The sequence below is a fragment of the Carlito syrichta genome, unplaced genomic scaffold (genome assembly GCF_000164805.1).
Source record: "Carlito syrichta isolate Samal-C Ts95f unplaced genomic scaffold, Tarsius_syrichta-2.0.1 Scaffold309885, whole genome shotgun sequence".
Lineage (NCBI taxonomy): Eukaryota > Metazoa > Chordata > Mammalia > Primates > Tarsiidae > Carlito > Carlito syrichta.
This window is the reverse complement of record NW_007253981.1, coordinates 198,852-219,361: the sequence shown is the minus strand read 5'-3', so window position 1 is coordinate 219,361 and position 20,510 is coordinate 198,852. Positions and strand designations below refer to the sequence as shown.

At 52.9% G+C, this 20,510-nt stretch overlaps 2 protein-coding genes across 2 annotated transcripts in view; both read left to right on the top strand.

The window, feature by feature from the left end:
* The first annotated feature begins 7 nt into the window (after positions 1–7).
* On the top strand, positions 8–17,488 carry P4HTM (prolyl 4-hydroxylase, transmembrane). Its single transcript, XM_021717612.1, has 9 exons — positions 8–223; positions 445–526; positions 11,903–12,093; positions 12,924–13,020; positions 14,506–14,668; positions 15,224–15,409; positions 16,119–16,209; positions 16,416–16,539; positions 17,055–17,488. Exons 1-9 carry the CDS (start codon positions 62–64, stop codon positions 17,273–17,275), a joined length of 1,317 nt encoding a protein of 438 aa, XP_021573287.1. The 5' UTR covers positions 8–61; the 3' UTR covers positions 17,276–17,488.
* WDR6 (WD repeat domain 6) overlaps positions 17,425–20,510 on the top strand; it is a 9,835-nt gene continuing 6,749 nt past the window's right edge. The window contains exon 1 of the mRNA XM_008068154.1: positions 17,425–17,894. Within this exon, the coding sequence (XP_008066345.1) occupies positions 17,795–17,894 (100 nt within the window). The 5' untranslated portion in view covers positions 17,425–17,794. The remainder of the gene's footprint in view (positions 17,895–20,510) is intronic.

Here is a 20,510-nt window from a genome sequence, read left to right as displayed (position 1 = left end):
CCCGGTGCGGCCGCTGTGCAAGCCCCGCGGCATCTGCTCGCGCGCCTACTTCCTGGTGCTGATGGTGTTCGTGCACCTGTACCTGGGCAACGTGCTGGCGCTGCTGCTCTTCGTGCACTACAGCAACGGCGACGAGAGCACCGACCCCGGGCCCCAGCGCCGCGCCCAGAGCCCCGGGCCCGCGACAACCTTAGGTCCCCTCCCCCGACTCGAGGGCATCAAGGTGAGGACCCCCGCTGCGCCGCGTTCCAGGCCCTGCTCGGCTGAGCCCGAGAAGACTGGCGCCTGGCCCGGGTTCCCCATGTTGCCCCCGTCGCTGCCGTGTGCCGGTCTCGCACGCACCCGCTCACAAGCCCGCTGTCGCGCTCTGGACCGAGGCGACTTTGCCCTTCTTGGGCAGCGCCGTCTGGCCCCCCAGCTGCCTGCTGTGCGCCTTTCCCTTAGGTGGGGCACGAGCGTAAGGTCCAGCTGGTCACCGACAGGGATCACTTCATCCGAACCCTCAGCCTCAAGCCGCTGCTCTTCGGTAAGTACGCCAGACACTCCTGGGAAGGGCCAGGGGCAGCTGTTCGGTGGCCACCTTGAGGCTCATTTTGACCACGTGACTTCTATTTTGAAAATGGCTGCTTCAAAGTAACCCTGCTAGAGGATTATCAAAGTGAGGAATCGTCCCCTTCTCCATAATAGGGTAACAGGGTGACCTTTCCACACTTCCCTCTCTTACCTCTACTCCCTGAAACCAATTCTTCTGTCTCAGGGCAGTGTGACTCTGGGACTAGTGTCTAAACATTTCATTGAAACTGTGTTTGGATATTCCGTGCCACCACTAGTTCTGTCACCTTCTAGAATGGGGAGAGAGTAGGAGACTGATAACCAGGTTTCAGCTGACCTCAGGGCCTCTGGGAGAAATCCCACTCCCAAAGTGTGCCTTGTGGTCTGATGAGAAGCAGGCTATCCAAATGTGAATAAGCTGGTGCCCCTATGCCTGTGCCACCAAGGCACCAGTCAAAGGCTTAGCTTTTGCTGCCAGTGCTCTGAGATTCTTCTTAGGATGGAGTCTTTTTCAGCCATCCTGGGCAAGCAAGGCCTTCTAGGGTGATTCCACTTGGAGCCACATTGCAACTCATGTTTTCTGAGCCCTAATTTTCTGCTAGGCTTTATGTGATTATTTTATTTAATTCTTACAACCCATCTGTGTGGTGGATGTAGATGAGAAAATGAGGCACAGAGAGCTGCCGTGGCTTGGCCACGCTTGCACAGCTAGTGCAGTGGTGAAGCCAGGATTAGAACCCCGGTAGCTTGCCTCTAGAGCCTGTGCACTAAAGCCACAGTGCTAGCTGTGAGGACTAAAAAGTTTTTCAAAGACCACCAGTGTAAACAAGGTGGGGGTCCCTAGACCCATGGACCTTGCCCTGGGTAAATTTGTGCAGCCCAGCCCTGGGTACCCAGCTTCAGTGACATGCGTATTCATAGACCTGGGGACATTCCTGCCTGCTGGAGAATGAAGTGAGTAGGAAGTTTTAAGAAACTGGGGCCAAAGTAGAGCATCTGAGTGCATGCTATTACCCCTGGGTAATGGCTTACGCCTAGACCTCTGAGAATGATGTCATATGCATACTGTTTGTGGGGAAATAGGTTATGCTGTCAGTTGTGTTGTGGGAGGGGCCCTAAAAGGTGGTTGCTGTTATTATTATTATTACTATTGAATAACGCTGAAGTCTGTACCAGTCACTGTTTTATGTGCCAGGAACACACAACATTAAACAAAATAGAAAAAACAAAACCCTGAAGATGTCATTCAAAGGAAGAGAAAACAGACAATAAACAAACAAGTAAATATATGTGATATGTCAGATGGTGATACATAATTGCAGACAAGTAAGGCAGAATTTCAGCTGAGGTTGAAACTTTTTTTGAGAAAAAAAAGTTTTGTTTGTTTGTTTCCCCAGTGTTGGGATTGCAGACGTGAGCCACTGCACCTGGCTGAGAAAAATATTTGAGCAAAGACCTGTAGGAAGTAAGGGATCAAGCCAGGTGGCTATTAGAGAAGGGGTATTAAGATAAAGAGACTAGCACTCACCTTATTATTACTGCTACACTACTGTGAACAGACACATCTGAGGAGTTTGTGTTTTCTCTCATCAGCCTTTCTGGGATCTGTATATAGCTAATTCAAAGGCATGTTAGGTTAGGTGAGCCATGAAGCCAAAGGCCCCTAACATGCTCCTGGTCCTATAAAGCAGAGAATAAGAAACCCAGACCCGAAGTCACCAAGAGTAATTTACGAGAAGCAGAAGAGTTTTGACAAAAGGTAAACTGGTTCGGGTTAAGTCATTAGATGGGTCCCTGTTTCTACAGACAAATTACAAAGGACAGAATTACACTATTTGAGTGGCTGCAGCAAAAGCTTCCTGTTTGTCCTCATTTCCACCAAAACATTGACATTACCCTTCAGTTAGTTGGAAAACATCCCAGGTTTTACCCTGAAAGCCTTAGGGCTTGCTACTTGCTGAAATGAGGTGGGGCAAATGTAGAAGAGATCAGTGGTTCCAAGGAGTCCAGTCATGACTGGGAAACCACAGGGAAGCGGGTATTCATGGAAGGGCTGTTCTTGAGTGCTGTGGTGTTGGTTGAATCCAAAAAAGGATGCCTCATCCCTAGAAGGAACAGTATCTGTCTTCTATGCCGGCTTGTCCATCTGTGCATTGGCCTGCTGTCCACTGTCATCCTAGGGGGCAGCAAGGCACCAAGAGCACTGGGCCTGCTATTGACCCTGCCCACTCTGCTAAGCTGCTCTTGGCTCCAAAACTATGGCCTGACAGCCTGAGGGACCCAAGATGCCTGGGTTCAAGGGGTGGGTGCTCAAGATGTGGAGCAAGGGAATTGGGGTTCCACCTCCAGGTACCTCCATCTCTGTGGAAGGGCACCCTCATGCTTCATAGGAAAGACCCCATACAACCTGCCGTCTCTCTTTGGGGAACATTTTCTATTTCCCACCCCTGTTCCTAAAGACACTTGGCAAGCAGGATCTGGGCCACAAAAGGTCCCACTCTGAGTTCCTGGCTAATACCTGCATGACTGATAGGCATTTCTCAAGAATTTGGAACATTGGGAATCAGCTGATGACTTCATCTTATTCAGTTCAGAAGAGAAGTGCTCCATTTCTAAGTCACTGCCGCCTCTCTGAGGACATTGCTTTCTTACATGTGGCTCACTTCTCCTTCTACCCTCCCCCACCCCACACTCATTTTATCTTTTTTTTTTAAGTTGGAGTTTCACTCCGTTGCCCAGGCTGGAGTACAGTGGCACACTCATGGCTAACCCAGCATCCACCTGCTGGGCTCCGGCGATCCTTCTGCCTCAGCCTTCTAAGTAGCCGGAACTACAGATGTGCGCTACCACGCCTAGCTATTTTAAAATTTTATTGTAGAGATGAGGTCTCGCCAAGTTACTCAGGCTGATTTTAAACCCACAGGCTCAGGCAATCCACTCGCCTCGGCCTCCCAAAGTGCTGGGATTACAGGCGGAGCTACCGAGCCCAGCCTCATTTTATCTTTAAAATCTCCAGCATTTTCCATTTCACTTCAACTCCCATTTGGTACCTCAAAGCCCTCTCACCTCTTAGGCCTCATCCCCACTTACTCCTTGTTGATTCCCAGACACCAAGCTCACTGCTACCTCTGGGCCTCCATGTGTACTGTTCTCTCACTAGAAGGCTCAGACCTGGCTCTTCCTACAGATGGTGGCTTCAGCTCCAGCAGGCCTCTGCTCAGACGTCCTGTCCTCAGAGACCTCTCTTGTCCTCAAACCCATGTTAAGAGGTTCCCAAGCACCCCATTGCAATAGCCTGCTGGGTTTGCTTCTCAATGCTTAGCACTGCTAGAAACAATTTTCTGTATTTGTGCCTCTACCCCCAAAGGTGAGCTTCACGGGTAAGAGGCCTTATTGTTCTGGCTATGTGTCCAGGAGCCAAAGGTGTAACTACTGCTGGTGATTTCTGGCTGGGTGGAAGGGTTTACTGGGCACTCTCAGCTTAGTCCAGCGCCAGCCTGTTTGCTCAAAGTGCCCCCATCACCACCCTCCTGACTTGGTACCCTCTTCAAGGGCAGCAGGGTATACTTCTAGTGGGCCAGCAAGAGTTTGAATCCATTTTTCTTAACCATTTAAGGTAAATGAGTAATTGCCACCAGTACACAAAAACAATTTATTTTAGAGTCATTACTGCTTTATCCTAGGATCTTCAAGTGTATTCCTTTTCAGCTTAAGAAGACAATTAGGCCGGGCTCAGTGGCTCAGCCTGTAATCCCAGCGCTTTGGGAGGCCGAGGCAAGTGAATTGCCTGAGCCTGCGGGTTTGAGACCAGCCCGGGCAACTTGGCGAGACTTCGTCTCTACAATAAATCAAAAACTAACTGGGTATAGTAGTGTGCGCCTGTAGTTCCGGCTACTTGGAAGACTGAGGCAGGAGAATCGCTGGAGCCCAGTGGGTCGACGCTGGGGTGGCCATGAGTGTGCCACTGCACTCCAGCCTGGGCAACAGAGCGAGACTCCAACTCAAAAAAAAAAAAAGACAATTAGGCAGTGACATTAGATCACTGTGCTCATGACAAACACTGGAGGCCCAAAAGTAGAAAAATAATTTTAGTGTGCATATTAGTTCAAGTTTTTAAGCAACTTAATGAAATTTTCTTCATACCCTCCCTGCTTGCCAATCCCCCACCCCGCTCCCTGTTTCATGGACCTGCTGCTTGGCAAAGCTATGGACTCAGTAAAGGTCAGACAGGTACAACTCAGTGTGTCTGGGGCTTGATGAGCAGCATCCTCTCCAAGGGACATAGCTGTGGGTCTGTCCAGAGACTTGACTTGGAGTCTGGGGCATGTGGGTAGTAGCAGGGTATTGCCCAGTTGGCAGTCCAGCCCTGGGAAGGACTGAAAGGTGGTTTTGCCTGTCCGGCACATACAGCTGCCAGGGAGCCTACCTGCCTGCTTGGTAATTGGAATGCTGCCTGCTCAGGTAGTTGTCACTAGCTGTGTCCACAAAAGGTTGGCTTCCACCCTGCTTGAGTCTTGTGCCTCTCTGAACTCTGGTCTGCAAATCTTTTTGGGGCGGGGGGCAGCAGGAAGAGGGTTTTATGTATGTCCAGAGGAGCACACACAATTTGCTTAGCCACTGCAAAGGCCATGGCTATAAAGTCCCTGGTGGGGTTAGCCCCTATTCTTGGCACTGGTGATGGTGCCACCTGTGCACAGCCAGCTGCAGATTTCGGTGGCCCTGGCTTAAAGCATAGGCCGTGGTTATCAACAGCTGGTGGCTCTGACTCTTCCTGCTCAACACATAGGTCCCTGCATGCCTTCCTTGCAGGAGGTTATACATACACGTGGCATCCAGCTGCAGCCAGCATTGCAGGGTGGGTACCAACTCTGTAGGGATCAGTGTTCCCATCTTCAGCACCTCTGGTCTTGAGTCCAGGTTGCAGTCCCAGGTGCCAGATGAGGTACTATAGTGCAGTGTGGGCCTGACCTTCACTACTGAATGGGAACAGAGGGACTGGTGAGGAGATGGTTCTCTCTCTGGGAGTTCCCCCACCCATGCCCTCCACCTGGTGAACTAACCCTGCCCTTGGAATCAGACTCCTAGGGATGCTACCCTCCTCAGCAGAATTTTTGACTTTTTTTGTTTGTTTGATTGATTGATTTTGAGTTAGAGTCACATTCTGTTAACCAGGCTGGAGGGCAATGGAATGCTCACGGCCACCGCAGATTCGACCTGCTGGGCTCAGGCAATCTTTCCACCTCAGCCTTCCAAGTAGCTGGAACTACAGGCACAAGCCACTAAGCCCAGCTAACTTTTGATTTATTGTAGAGACACAATCTCGCCAAGTTGCCCAGGCTAGTCTTGAACCCCTGGGCTCAGGCAATCCTCTCGCCTCGGTCTCTCAAAGTGCTGGGATTACAGGCTTGAGCCACCGCACCCAGCTTGTTTGTTTTGGCAATGCTCCAGGCTTGGAAAGGAATTGTTTTAGCTCTTACCAGGTATAGCATTTGGGTATCCCCTCTTAATTTCCCTCTTACATTGCCTCTGCACCGAGCCAGGGGCTGGAATGGAGGTACTTGCAGGAGTGTGTAAAGAGTGTTACATGCTTGGGACTCACCTGAGTCACTGGTACAGAGCATGTCCAGGACCTCCTTGGATGAGCCTGTATCCTGCAACTCAGTGTCTGCAGCTAGCATGTGGCACTGGGAGGAGAGGTGGGGTGAGGTGCCCACAAGGGGTATGGGGGATAAGGAATGAGGGATGGGGAGGTAAGGGCAGGGGGGTGATCAAAATGGGTACCTCCCACTTTCCACTCTTTTTTGCCTTTTTTTGGAGACAGATTCCTGCTGTAGGTGGCCCTGAGAGTACAGTTTACCTGATCCCTGTGAGGAATGGTTTGGAAGGGGTGGGACACCAAGGTCAAGACTAGCCAGGAAGCTGTGCAGAGACTCACATGGGCGGTCCAGGCCGGAGTCGTTGGCCATTGCAGTGATACAGAGACCATGGCCCGAGGGGAAGCATTCACAGTACAGGTTGGCTGGCCAGGGGTAGCCATAGCAGGCCATGATGGGCTCGCAGCTGGCCTGCACAGCTTTGCATAGGCTGCAGCAAGAGTAGATGACCTTTTGGGGGAGAGGGTTGAGGGTGGCACAGGTACAGTCTGGGCACCCAGAGCAGCTGGAGCTTCTCCTTACTCCTAGCCTATCTCGTGGCCCATGACGCTCTGTCGTTGCTAGGCAACAGCACTTAGGTCACCTAGCAACAGCTCTGCGGCTTGGATTTCTCAGTTGCCCCACATTTCAGTCCTCAGCCCTGCCTTCCCCTCCTAGAGCTTCTGTCTTCTCTCCTCCACCTCCTTCCAAGCTTCTTTCCAGTGCATTTCCCCTCCAGCCTTGTGGTCATCTCCTGTCTGGAAGAGGTGTGTGGGAGGGGTCCTACACTCTGGGCCTTCACTCTCCTTAAAGGGAGAAAGCAGGGCCCTCCTTCTTTTTTTTTTTTTTTTTTTTGAGTTGTAGTCTCACTCTGTCGCCCAGACTGGAGTGCAGTGCAGCCTCGACCTGCTGGGCTCTGGCAATCCTTCCGCCTCAGTCTTCCAAGTAGCCGGAATTACAGGCATGCGCTACCACGCCCAACTGATTTTTTGATTTATTGTAGAGATGAGGTCTCGCTGCCCAGGCAGGTCTTGAACCCGCGGGCTCAGGCAATCCACTCACTTCAGCCTCCCAGAGGCGCAGGATTACAGGCTGAGCCACCGAGCCCGGTAGGGCCCTCCTTCTTGCCCTGAAGAGTCTTCAAGGCACTGCAGTCAGGGCCAGGGTTGGTAAGGAGCTCTGGGAGAGAACTATTGTTCATGGGATAGATTAAGCTGGGGAAGAGGAATTGGTTTTGTCATTTCTGGCCTCTCTGGGAGAAAAGGCCACCAGAGAGACCTCGGCTCCTTCTCTTGCCAAAATCCCTTTGGACAGACAGAGCTTCCACACTTCATGTTCCTACCCCACCCTCCAAGCCTGAAGCTGCTTGTCCACTTACCCTTGCTTGGCATTCAAGAGCCCTTGATGGTTTGTGGGTCCAGACCATGGGTCCGACCCCACATACTCACTGTTGGTGGTCTCCTGCTTCTGTCTGCCTAACACTCTAACAAAGCAATTCATTTTCCTCCTTGCCCCTGCCAACACCCAGCAAGGATTAAAAGACTTGAGCCACCAAAGCAGGCCCTGGCTAAGGAGTGCCCCCCGCCCCACCCTGTACCTGGAAGTCCCTGTCCTATCTGTCCAAGCACATAGGGGGAAAGAGGGAACAGAGGAAGAGGCGGGCATCAGGATGGCACTCCCAGGCAAATAGGGGCAACCAGCTGACTGACTGCTAGATGGCCTCAGCCGCTGTGTCGTGGCCCAGCAAGTTGGGCAGCCGCACAGGGCCATGACTTGGGGAATGGGCATGCACCGCATGGGGCACCAGGGAGTCCCTACCCCGCTGTCACCCCACAGCATCACCAGGACCACCAACAGCCACAGCCCTGGCTCTATCACCTGCCTTCTCTGCCCTTGCCCTAATGAGCTGAGGTTGAAGGTTTTCTAGGGCAGTACCTGCACCCCAGGAGCCAACAGAGAAGGCCTTGCAAGTGTTTGCACAGCTTCCAGGTGAAGCCCCAACATGCTGACTGGGCTGTTTGCTTTTGGTTAGCACACAGCAGGGAGCCATAGAGCCTGGCAGCATCTCCACTGGGCCTGCAGATTACTGGCACTTAATAAACTGAAGAAACCTGGGCCTGTGTTTTCTTTTGCTTTTCTGACTTTTCTTTCTTTTAAAATTTTATGTTGGCCAGGCACGGTGCCTCACGCCTATAATCCCAGCACTTTGGGAGGCCGAGGTGAGAGGACTGCCTGAGCCCATGGGTTCGAGACCAGCTTGGGCAACTTGGTGAGACCTCATCTCTACAATAAATCAAAAAATTAGCTAAGAGCCGGGCTCAGTGGCTCAGCCTGTAATCCCGTGCCTTTGGGAGGCTGAGGTGAGTGAATTGCCTGAGCCTGCGGGTTCAAGACCCGCCTGTGCAGCGAGACCTCATCTCTACAATAAATAAATAAAAAAAAAATCAGCCGGGCGTGGTAGCGCATGCCTGTAATTCCAGCTACTTGGAAGGCTGAGGCTAAGGATCGCCGGAGCCCAGCAGGTCGAGGCTGCGGTGGCCGGGAGCGGCCACTGCCCTCCAGTATGGGCGACAGAGTGAGACTCCAACTCAAAAAAAAAAAAAAAAATTAGCTAGGCACAGTGGTGTGTGCCTGTAGTTCCAGCTACTTGGAAAGCTGAGGTGGAACGATCACCTGAACCCAGCAGGTCGAGTCTGTGGTGGCTGCGAGCATGCCACTGCACTCCAGCCTGGGCAACAGAGTGAGAGACTCCACTTTAAAAATAACTAAAAAATAAAATAAAATTTTATGTTGTTAAGCAATCAAGAGATGACCCTGTTGATTAGCAATTTGTTTTAACCGTTGTTCTGCAGGTCTGGCTCCCTAGCGGCTGGCTCACACATTTTCTGGTTTTGCTGGGCTCAGGGCATCATGCAGGCTGGGGGTGAGGGGCTTTGGCCTGTCCTCTAATGCTATTATGCCTGGGTCACCTGCTCCCAGAAGCTGAATCTGATCATAGCATGGATTCTGGAGTACAACAGCCTGGGTGGCCCTGGGCAAGTTGCTAGTCTCTCTGTGTTTGGGGTTCTTCATAGATAGGACGGGTGAATTATTGGGGCCTGGTCTTCTAGGATGAGTGTAAGGACTAAGGAGTTCCACTGTATGATGTGCTTAGGACTGTGCCTTGGGCGGAGTCTGCTATGTTAGTATTCTCTGCTGTGGTTCAACTATTAAAAACCAGGACCCAATTAGCCGGGCGTGGTAGCGCATGCCTATAGTTCCAATTTCATGGAAGGCTGAGGCGGAAGGATCGCCTGAGCCCAGCAGGTCGAGGCTGTGGTGGCCAGGAGCGTGCCATTGCACTCCAGTCTGGGCGACAGAGTGATACTCTTAACTCAAAAAAAAAAAAAAAAAAAACCAGGGCCCGGCACAGTGGCTCAGCCTGTAATTCCAGCACTTTGGGAGGCTGAGGCAAGAGGATTACCTGAGCCTGGGGGGCTCGAGACCAGCCTGGGCAACTTGGTGAGACCTTGTCTCTACAAGAAATCAAAAAATAAGGTGGGTGTGGTAGCACACATCTGTAGTTCCAGCTACTTAGAAGGCTGAGGTGGAAGAATCGCCTAAGCCCAGCAGGTCGAGGCTGCAGTGGCCATGAACGTGCCATTGCACTCCACCCTGGGCGACAGAGTGAGACCCCCAATTCAACAAACAAACAAACAAAACTGCCCCAGGCTGGGTGTGGTGGCTCATGCCTATCATGCCAGCACTTTGGGAGGCCAAGGTAAGAGGATTCCCTGAATCCACGGGTTCAAGACCAACCTGGGCAACATGACGAGACCTCATCTTTACAATAAAAATGAAAAAATCTAGTGGTGCATGCCTGTAGACTGCTAAGAAGGATCACCTGAGCCCAGCAGGTCGAGGCTGTGGTGACCAGGAATGTGCCACTTCATTCCAGCTTGGATGACAGAATGAGATGCCAACTCAAAAAAAAAAAAAAACCTACAAAAAACCCCTATTCCAATCCTGGCTCTGAGAGGCCATTTTCTTCCCTGGCAATGACTGGAGCTTTGTGTGGGTATATGGCTGAGAGAAGTGGCAGACCACTCTGCAGGCAGCAATATAGCCCTTCCTCTAATCAATTCCTCAGTGGGCCTTTTGTCCCCCAAGACAGTCAGTCCTCTCTCCCAGGAACAAGGGAAGGAAGTAGGGCCCAGATTCCTGCTCTAGATGTGCCTAGGCTACTGGGATGTGGGCTCCCCAGGGCCTCAGGTTCCAGTTTTACCAGGCCACCTGTCGGCTGTGCCCTAGGCTTGACTGATCTGTACTCAATGGCATAGAGGCATGGAGTAGACACTCTGTACATTTGTGGCAGAAGGAATTGGAGGAGCAAAGGACACCCTGGGGCATCTTTTCAGAGATCAGCACCTGCCAAAAACCTGAGTAACCCCCACTGACCTTCCAGCACTGGGCAACTCAGCCTGGTCAGATGACCAGCACCAGTTTGTGCAGGAGGATGGAGGACAAGGCCCTTGGACTGACCTAAAGTATTGGTTGTCTTGTGCTTCATTTGTTTTTATTTGAATAATTTTTGAAAAGCAAGAACCAGCCACAAGTTCCCCACTTTAAAAATGTATATCCACCAGGCACGGTGGCTTATGCCTGTAATCCCAGCATTTTGGCAGGTGGAGGTGAGGGAATTGCCTGAGTCCAGGGGTCTGAGACCAGCCTGAACAACTTGGCAGACCTTGTCTCTATAATAAACCAAAAAAGTCAGGAGTGGTGGCGTGCACCTGTGGTTCCAGCTACTTGGAAAGCTGAGGTAGAAGGATCACCTGAGCCCAGCAGATTGAGGGTGCGATGGCCATGAGTGCCACTATAATCCAACCTGGGTGACAGAGTGAAACTCCTACTCAAAAAAAAAAAAAAAGTGCCCAGGCCAGGCACACTGGCTCATGCCTGTAACCCTAGCACTTTTGGAGGATTGCTTGGGGCCAGGAGTTTGAGACCACACTGGGCAAAATAGCAAGACCCCTGTCTCTAAAAAACAAACAGCTGGGCATGGTGGCTCACACCTGTAATCCCAGCAGTTTGGGAGGTGAGGTGAGAGGATTGCCTGAGCCCAGGGATTCAAGACCAACCTGGGCAAGTTGGCGAGAACTTGTCTCTACAATAAGTCAAGAAAATTTAGCTGAGCATGGTGTTGCATGCCTGTAGTTCCGGCTACTTGGAAGGCTGAGGCGGAAGGATGACCTGAGCCCAGCAGGTCAAGGCCACGGTGGCCATGAGCTACTGCACTCCAGCCTGGGCAACAGAATGAGACTTCGACTCAAAAAAAACCCCAAACGAAACAAAACAAAAACAAACAAATAAAATGTATACCTAGCAATAAGTGGAGGTCAACCCTCAGCCCTTCAGGTTTACTTTCTGGCCTTCAGTTCTCCCAAGGATTTGTCAGCCCATATCCAGTTTAGCTCTGGCTTGCCTCTCAGGACTCCCCTGGAAAATGTGTGCTAACACCATCACCAAGAAAGGTCCCACATTTCAAACGTTGGCCAACCATTGCAGGACAACTCAACCTTGACCAGAATCCAGAGCAGATGTGAAGGGGTATGTGACGTCCTCCAGGCTGGTGGCCACTGGGGGACATGGATTACCCAGGAACCCTGTAAAGAAGGTACTGGGTGTATCAGTGCCCTGGCTCAGTCCTTGGCCTCACCTACCTCCTCTTCTGACAGAAATCCCTGGCTTCCTGACTGATGAGGAGTGCCGGCTCATCATCCACCTGGCACAGATGAAGGGGTTACAGCGCAGCCAGATCCTGCCCACTGAAGAGTATGAAGAGGCAATGAGCACTATGCAGGTCAGCCAGCTGGACCTCTTCCAGCTGCTGGACCAGAACCATGATGGGCGCCTGCAGCTCCGCGAGGTTGGGATCCTGGGGCCTGAGCAGGCACAGGGTGGGAGTGCCCAGAATCACCCTTCTGGTGGCCAGGTCACTTGTCCACTTGTCACTGGCCCTGGTCCCAAGAGTCAAATATAACCCCAGGCATGCCCAAACCCGGGGTTCCCTTCCTTTTTGGGAGAGCCCTTTGCCGCCCTGGGAACCACAGAGGATGGAAAGATAATCAATCTGGGAGTGATGGCATTTATTGCCATAGTTTTCAAGTGGTGTACCATCTGTGGTCTGGATTAACTGTTGTCATGGCTGGGAATTCACATTGAATGGGGTGACAGCTCTGAGGTGGCCAGCAGTCTGCTTCTCTATGCATGGCCCTCACGACTGGGCTTCTGGGAGAAATCTGGCAGGTTTATAGGGGGAGGGTCCATTACTCATCCAGAGCATCCCACTGAGCCTGGTCTTTCTGAGGGTCCCAGTGGCTATGCCTTAGTCAGTTCTCCCCCTGGTGCCTGTTCCCTCTTCACACCCAGGCCTTGGCCTCCTCCACCACAACTGAGTATCTGAGTAGGACACAAGCCTGTCCGTCACTCTATCTCCAAAAAACAGCACTCCCCATGAAGACCACATTCCCAGCAGGGCTGGGAATGCCAGTGGTCCTCAGGCTCCTGACCCCCCCGGCTCCTCAATATCTCCGGACCTCTCTGCCTACCCTCACTTTAGCCTAGGGACCTTGGACTCTCTCCTGTGTCCTCATCCATGCCTGAACTCATAACTCCACAGCAAGTACTGAACCATCTGTGCTCTGGTGACTCTCCATCATTGGGGTCACCCCACTGAGGGACCCTCTTGTGCTTTAGGTCCTGGCCCAAACTCGCCTGGGAAACGGTCGGTGGATGACTCCAGAGAACATTCAGGAGATGTACGCTGCAATCAAGGCTGACCCTGATGGTGATGGTAAGCTAACACCTCTCCACGGTTCTACCCCTGTGAGCCTCCTTCCCACTCTCAGATGCATCATTTCAATAGCTTGGGCTCCTCTCCTACAACCAGGCAGCCTCTCTGTCCAGCTTTTGTAGATGGGGAGATGAGGATGTAGCCTTGCTCCTTACCCCTAGAAAGCAAGCAGGCAGACCCCAATTCCCTTTGGTGACAGTTTACAGGGCAGTTCTTGGAGACCCTTTTGTCTTCATCAGGCAGAGTCTAGAGTCTGGGGTATAGGAAGTATGGCTGCTAATTGGCAGAGGGCAGAGTGGGTAGAGAAGAAACAGGGGACAGTGAGGCCAACTTGAGCTTGGCTGTTCACCCTGTTCCATCCACCTTTCCAGCCAGACAAAAGGTCCACACCAGAGAGCCGCCTCCCTGGTTTAAGCCTGATCTTCCTTGCCTCCCGCTTGCCCACCTGGAGTCATGTCAAAGCACCAAAGTGGTAGTGTTGCTAACTTTGCTAATTGTTGGGGGTGGGCGTGGACGGGGACTACCATGTAGTGGTCCCCCCTTTGGTAATAACCCTCAGGAGGTTTCTGAGGTGTGGTACCACTCTCATGCCCAAGTTCTGGACCAAATGAGGAAGATCCAGCAGTCAAATAGGATTTGGAAGAATGGCCTTGTGGCTGGTAAACCCAGAGTGAAGAATCTGGGACCTGTGGCTAAATGACTGTTATACCGATGCTGCCCCCAGTACAGAGCTGGTGACAAGCTCACAGCCTTTGAATGTATCCTACTCTCAGAGGAATCTGGGCCAAAGGGTGAAAGATGTCTCCCCTGCATCAGCCAGAATAACATGGATCAAAAACATCAGCTACTCTTCTAGAACCCCAAGAGGATGGAGGCCCTGCTTTGTGGTTTGGGCAGGAATGAGGAATGTGTTCTCACTTAGGGAAGTGACCTGGCTTTCTCTGCTAAGGTGGGCTGGTAACACAGCAGGCAGGACTGGCCAGGTGGGTTCCCTTAGGATGAGACCTGAGGTCTTGAGAGAACGAACCCCCAGGGACTAGCCCTGCTTGTACCCGAGAGTATGGAAGGTCCTGAATAAGACCCAGCACTGGCTTCCCTTTCTTACCCTCTACAGGTTGGAGGGTGGTCACTATGCTCCATACAGCAAGCATGGAGGGCTGCAACTGGTCCTCAACCTACAGTCCTAGCCATATAGCTCAAGCTTCCTTTGGAGAACCTTCTCTGGCCACTCTGTTAGGGGTTGGGCATCTTCTTGGGGCCAAGTCAGGGCTTAAACTAAGAAAACAAACTCCTGTGGGTCTTCCCTTAGGGTCCAGTGGGACAGAAACAGACTCATCTGACCTGAATCCAGGTTGGGGACAAGTGTACATGGCCCCTCAGTGCCTGAGGCCACTGCTACCTTTGGAGTAGGTAGGGAAGTGCAGCCTGCCACTGTGGCTTCCCAACACCAGTTTGGCAGGCATTGATTGTGGGTGTCCTGTGCAGGAGTGCTGAGTCTGCAGGAGTTCTCCAACGTGGACCTTCGAGACTTCCACAAGTACATGAGGAGCCACAAGGCAGAGTCCAGTGAGCTGGTACGGAACAGCCACCACACCTGGCTCTACCAGGGTGAGGGTGCCCACCACGTCATGCGTGCCATCCGTCAGAGGTGAGCACCTGTAGCTGTCCTCCCCAAAGCAGGGAGAGAAGACTGAGCAGGACCTCCACAGAATTGACTAGCCACTTTGAGATTAGGTTTCACTTGTTAGACCAGGATTGGGGCTCACTGAAAGACGCAATTAATGAAGGCAAATTAGCCCTCATTGTGGGAAAACAGTGGACAATTGAGATAAGAAAGAGATCAAGCATTTGTTTTCTAATTGGAGAAATGACTCCTTATCTCTGCCCACAGGACCCCTGGCCCTGAGCAGACAGGGGCTTGAGATAAACAACTTCTTTCCACGGAGCAGGGCCAAAACCCTTTCCATTCCCCCAATTTAGTGGAACTCTCCTCTTCCAACACCCACTGTGGCATCTAGGCAGAGGGGCTCATCATGAGCAATCCCTTACTGCTCTCACAGGGCCAGTCTGAGACAGCTCGAGGGACTTCCAGGGGAGGTGGGCAGGGGCAGAGCTATGGCAAGCCCGGGGTCCACTTTGGCCAGCTTCTTCAGGCTACTACCTGAAGGTGGTTTCAGAAGACCAAATGACTGCTGCCCACCAGGGTGCTGCGCCTTACTCGTCTGTCATCTGAGATCGTGGAGCTCAGTGAGCCGCTGCAGGTTGTGCGATATGGTGAGGGGGGCCACTACCATGCCCACGTGGACAGCGGGCCTGTGTACCCAGAGACCATCTGCTCCCATACCAAGCTGGTAGCCAACGAGTCTGTACCCTTCGAGACCTCCTGCCGGCAAGTATCTCCCAGCTGGGGGCTGTCTTCACTTCTCAGAGCAGGAACTTCCATGACATAAGCACAGCCGTGCCCTGTGGTCATGCCCCCTTGGTACAGGGCCAGGAGAGCAGTAGGTCATCCTGGTCAACGATGTCCCACTCTTTCCTCAAGTTGTCTACTGACCATTATGTCCACTTGGGTCAAAACAGACTGAGGTACTCATAGACACCAAAACTTGTCCCCAGAGCTCTGAAGCAAGGGGCAAGGCTGGACCCCAGCTATTTCTGCCCCCTCCCCCAGGTGGCGATCTTGACTCCACTTAGAGAAGCTAAGGCTGTGCCGCCCTCCCAGGCCAAGACAGTTTTCTCCTATTCATGGGGTTGTTCTGGCTCAGCCCCTTCCAGTCCCCAATGAGACTTTTTGCATGATCTTGCTGCTTCCACTAGCTTACCTTTTCCAGCCAGGTCCTTGGGCAGGGCCATGTAATTTAGCTAACTGCACCTGATCTTGACAAAAAAAACCACACAAACATGTTGTCACATACAGTAAGAGACTGGGTTTGGGGGAATGAGCGTTAGGGACGTCTGGGCATGTCCTATTGTCACTCATCCCAGCCTGCCCCTTTGGCTCCTGGGAATAGGAACCTGGGCAGCTTATCTTGCCTGCAGGTAAACCCCTGGGACTATCCACTGCTGGGGACCTGCTCAGTGGCCCCTCTGCCTTACAGCTATATGACAGTGCTGTTTTATTTGAATAACGTCACCAGTGGGGGTGAGACTGTCTTCCCTGTAGCAGACAACAGAACCTACGATGAAATGGTAAGGGCCGACTGGGTTTATACTCTTGTGGGTTGGCAGGGGTTGGGCAAGTGTAGTACACACCTCTCCAGCTCTGGAATGGGGGCCCACGTAGTTCCCTGGGAACATCTGGCTGGTTTCCTTTTGGCCACCGTTGGCTGCCCGTCCTTGGCTCCTAGCCATACAGTGGGGGAAACCTGAAAACCCCACCACCCTCATGCCTACAGAGTCTGATTCAGGATGACGTTGACCTCCGAGACACTCGGCGGCACTGTGACAAGGGAAACCTGCGTGTCAAGCCTCGGCAGGGCACAGCAGTCTTCTGGTACAACTACCTGCCTGATGGGCAAGGTGAGGACCTATGGCCAAGCCAGGGGGATTCCCTGAGGGCAGCTTCCCCTTACCTAGCCCCCCATCTGCCACCATGGAGGAGTTTCTGACTGCCCTCCACGTGTTTCTCTGTCCCTGGTACCTACAAAGACCATCCTTAGTGACTTTAGCAGACTGCCTCAGGACCTGTTCTGCCGCCAGGGTTACCTTGACCACTATCATTCTGCAGTGCCCCAGACTTTCTGCTCTCTGGAGCTCAACACGTGTCCCTTACCAACCCAGGCTGGGAAGGCCTGTGGACAGGCCCAGAAGCAAGAAAGGTGGTTTTAGAGGGCCAATAGTGCTGACCCTACATTAGTGGGGTGAAATGCTGAGCCTCCAAGGAAACCTTGGGTCCAGGTTTTTGCTACTCAAAGCATGTACAGCTGGACCCACCTTTGCTATGCCCTTGGTCCCGAGGACAATGCCAAGCTCAGGTCAGACCATCCCAGAATCCCTTCCAACCACTCCTTGCTCACGCCACCCTCCTCTCCTAGGTTGGGTGGGCGACGTGGACGACTACTCGCTGCACGGGGGCTGCCTGGTCACGCGTGGCACCAAGTGGATCGCCAATAACTGGATCAATGTGGACCCCAGCAGGGCGCGTCAAGCGCTATTCCAGCAGGAGATGGCCCGCCTGGCCCGAGAGGGTGGCGCCGACTCACAGCCCGAGTGGGCCCTGGACCGGGCCTACCGCGATGCGCGAGTGGAGCTCTGAGGGGAGGGTTAGCCCCAACCCTCGGCCACGGGTCGCCCGCACCGTATGGTTGGTTGCTTGGCTCTCCTATGCTGCTGAAGACTAAAGCCAATGTCTTGCCCCGCCTCTGCCTGCAGCCGCGATACGGCGCAGCTCCTATATTCATGTTATTTATTGTGTACAGACCCCATACTGCCCCGTCAAATAAAACCACAAGGCTTCGAGCCGCCCGGCCGACAAGCTCCGGGTCGGCGGGGAGGGAGACTAGACCAGGCAGAGCCCGCAGGCCACCAGGAGCGCTTTGCAGGCGTGACGTGAGGGGGGCGGGGCGAGGGCGGCTCCCTTCGCGGGCTCCGCCAATCGTGAGCTGGACTGCGTGGGACGAAGGATCGTCATTGGACGTCCGCCACGGGCGGCCCTGGGCTCTGCTACCTGTAGCTAGGGGCGCAGCTGATCGGCAGAGCGGCGCGCCGGGAAAGCTCGTTCTCGCGAGAGTTCTCCCTTCTTGGCGGTGGCTGCTGCAGCACCCTGAAGACCGACATGGACGCTCTCGAGGACTACGTTTGGCCGCGGGCAACCTCAGAGCTCATACTCCTCCCGGTCACGGGTCTGGAGTGCGTGGGGGATCGGCTGTTGGCGGGTGAGGCTTGGCTTGAGGCACGCTAGCGGGCAAAGAAACAGCGCTCGCCTGGGGTGGGGCCAACAGGAACAAAGGGATGCCTCGGGGAGGAGCACGGGCGGCGGGAGGAGGCCAGCTCGGAGGTGGGAAAAGAGCTCTGGAGATGGCTGGTTGAAGGCCAACCTGAGGGAGGCTCGAGAGACAAAAAGCTGATGTGGCTACCACAGTCCTTCTTAAAATGCCGCTAGCATGGATTAGGGGGCGGAATCGCGGGAAGATGTGGGAAGACGCGGTCGTGTGGAGGCGGGGAGGGGTAGCAAGGGCTGTATGGCCCCTTTGATTAGATGGCCGGGGGTCTGGCTTTCCCGCAGAGGCCAGGCAGAACGGCAGATAGAGAGTGAGGCCCCCCAGTGGGTGTGGCCTCTTGGGGGCGCGGTGAGACTGTGAGACTTTTCCCCCAAAGATGAGGGTGGGGTCGCGGAAAATTGCAAACGAGACATTTCTGAGCAGGGAAGTGCGGACCCTACTGAGGTGGCTGAGGTCCAAGAAGTCGCGCGAGGTCCAAGAAGTCGCGTGTGGAGGCCCCTCCGAGGAGAAGCAGGTCTCGAAGCACGGGCCCCACTGGCTGACTGCAGAGGCCTGGGACCTGAGGCGTTAGAGTCCTGGGGAACAGGAAGACCTTATGCGAAGCCACTAGTGGCTGATGCTACTGAGTTTTATGAGCTCTGAGACAGGGCCTTGAGTGAGCTACCAGTGCCAGGAGAGTGGTGGGGGGGGAGGGAGAGACGAATCAGTTTTGATCTTGTGTGGTGCTCTTGGAACCGGGGCTCCTACCATGAGCTAAACTCCTAAGTCTTTTGAAGGAGAGGACAGCCAAGCCAGAAAAGCAAAGAATCACAAGAGTGAACTAGGAGAAAGGTTCCTCACAGGGTTAGCATGCCAAAGGCTTTGAGGCTGGGAGCATCTTTCATTTGGGCGGAAGGAGGGAATTCATGCGAAGCCAGAGTAGGAGTGGGGTCTGGGAGGAAAAGAGGCTGGAGAAGCGAGCAGAGACCAGATTGTTTCAGGTCTTGATCTGACTTTATCCCTACACGTAGTGGGGAGAACTCATTGAAGGGTTATAAACAGGGGAGTGACTTGGGAAGTGCACGTTAGGAAGCACTCCAAGCAAATTCACTTATTCCTGTGGCTTACAAAGTGACTTTTATATAGCTGCAGTTCTCAAATTCCATCTGCTCCTATGATCTGAATTCCCAGCTCTGTTCTCATGAGTTCCAGGCCCAAGTGCACAGGTACCTACAAACTGAACTACTCCCACTTCTTCCATTTGTCTTTCTGCTGAGTGGTCCTCTGCAGGGGGAACACCAGCTACTCAGGTACCCAAGCCCAAGAATTGACCTTACTCTCCAAACCAGTCTGGTTGACTTTGACTTCATATACATGGCATTTGTCTTTGTTTGTTTGTTTGAGTCGGATTCTCACTTTGTTGCCGAGGCTGTAGTGCAGTGGCACAATCATGGCTACTGCAGCCTCAGCCTGCTGGGCTCAGGTGATCCTTCTGCTTCAACCTCCTGAGTACCTGGAACTACAGGTGCATGCCACCACGTCTGGTAATTTTTTGATTTATTGTAGAGGCGAGGTCTTGCCATGTTGCCCAGGCTGGTCCCAAACTCCTGGGCTCATGCAAACTTCTTGCCTCACCCTCTCTAAGTGCTGGGATTGCAGGTGTGAGCTACCACGCCCAGCCTTATTTCTCTGTTTTTATTGCCATCATTTGAGGCCATGCCACAGTGTCTCCCTGATGCCCCCAGTAAGTAACATTCTCTCCAGCCTGTCTTGAGCCCTTCATTTCCATTTTCAGCCACAGAACCCAAAGCTCTTGCCCACCACAAGGGCATCAGACTTGCTGTTTTCTCTGCCAAGTCCCTTCACCCCCACCACTTCTTCTGGCTAACTGCTGCTTATCCTTAAATTCTCACCCTAAATGTTGTGTCCTCAAATACCCAGTCTGGTTAGATTAGACCAGGGTTTCTCAATCTTGCCACTGACTATCGACCTTTTGGTCAAATAATTCTTTATGTGAAGGGCACCTGTGCATTGTAGAATGTTCAGCAGAGTTTCTGGCCAACCCCTGGCATGACAACCAAAAATGTCTCCAGGCTGGGCTCGGTGGCTCAGCCTGTAATCCCACAGTTTGGGAGGCCGAGGTGAGTGTATTGCCTGAGCCCGCAGGTTTGAGACCCGCCTGGGCAACTTGGCGAGACCTCATCTCTACAATAAATCAAAAAAATTAGCCAGGCGTGGTGGTGCATGCCGGAAGTTCCAGCTACTTGGAAGGCTGAGGTGGAAGGATCACCAGAGCCCAGCAAGTCAAGGCTGCGGTGGCCGGGAGCATGCCACAGCACTCCAGTCTGGGCGACAGAGTGAGACTATGACTCAAAAAAAAAAAAAAAATTTTCTTCAGACATTGCCAGATGTCTCCTGAGGAAAAAATTACCCCCGTTGAAAATCACAGAATTAAGCCGGGCTCAGTGGCTCAGACTGTAATCCCACACTTTGGGAGGCTGAGGTGAGTGAATTGCCTGAGCCCGTGGGTTCGAGACCCACCTGGGCAACTTGGCGAGACCTCATTTCTAC

Bases quoted from the DNA above. Each gene is read 5' to 3' on its own strand.
- P4HTM (XM_021717612.1), top strand. From the start codon at position 62: ATGGTGTTCGTGCACCTGTACCTGGGCAACGTGCTGGCGCTGCTGCTC. The intron at 527-11,902 runs GTAAGTACGCCA...CTCTTCTGACAG, and splicing joins CCTCAAGCCGCTGCTCTTCG to AAATCCCTGGCTTCCTGACT. The intron at 14,669-15,223 runs GTGAGCACCTGT...GCTGCCCACCAG, and splicing joins ATGCGTGCCATCCGTCAGAG to GGTGCTGCGCCTTACTCGTC.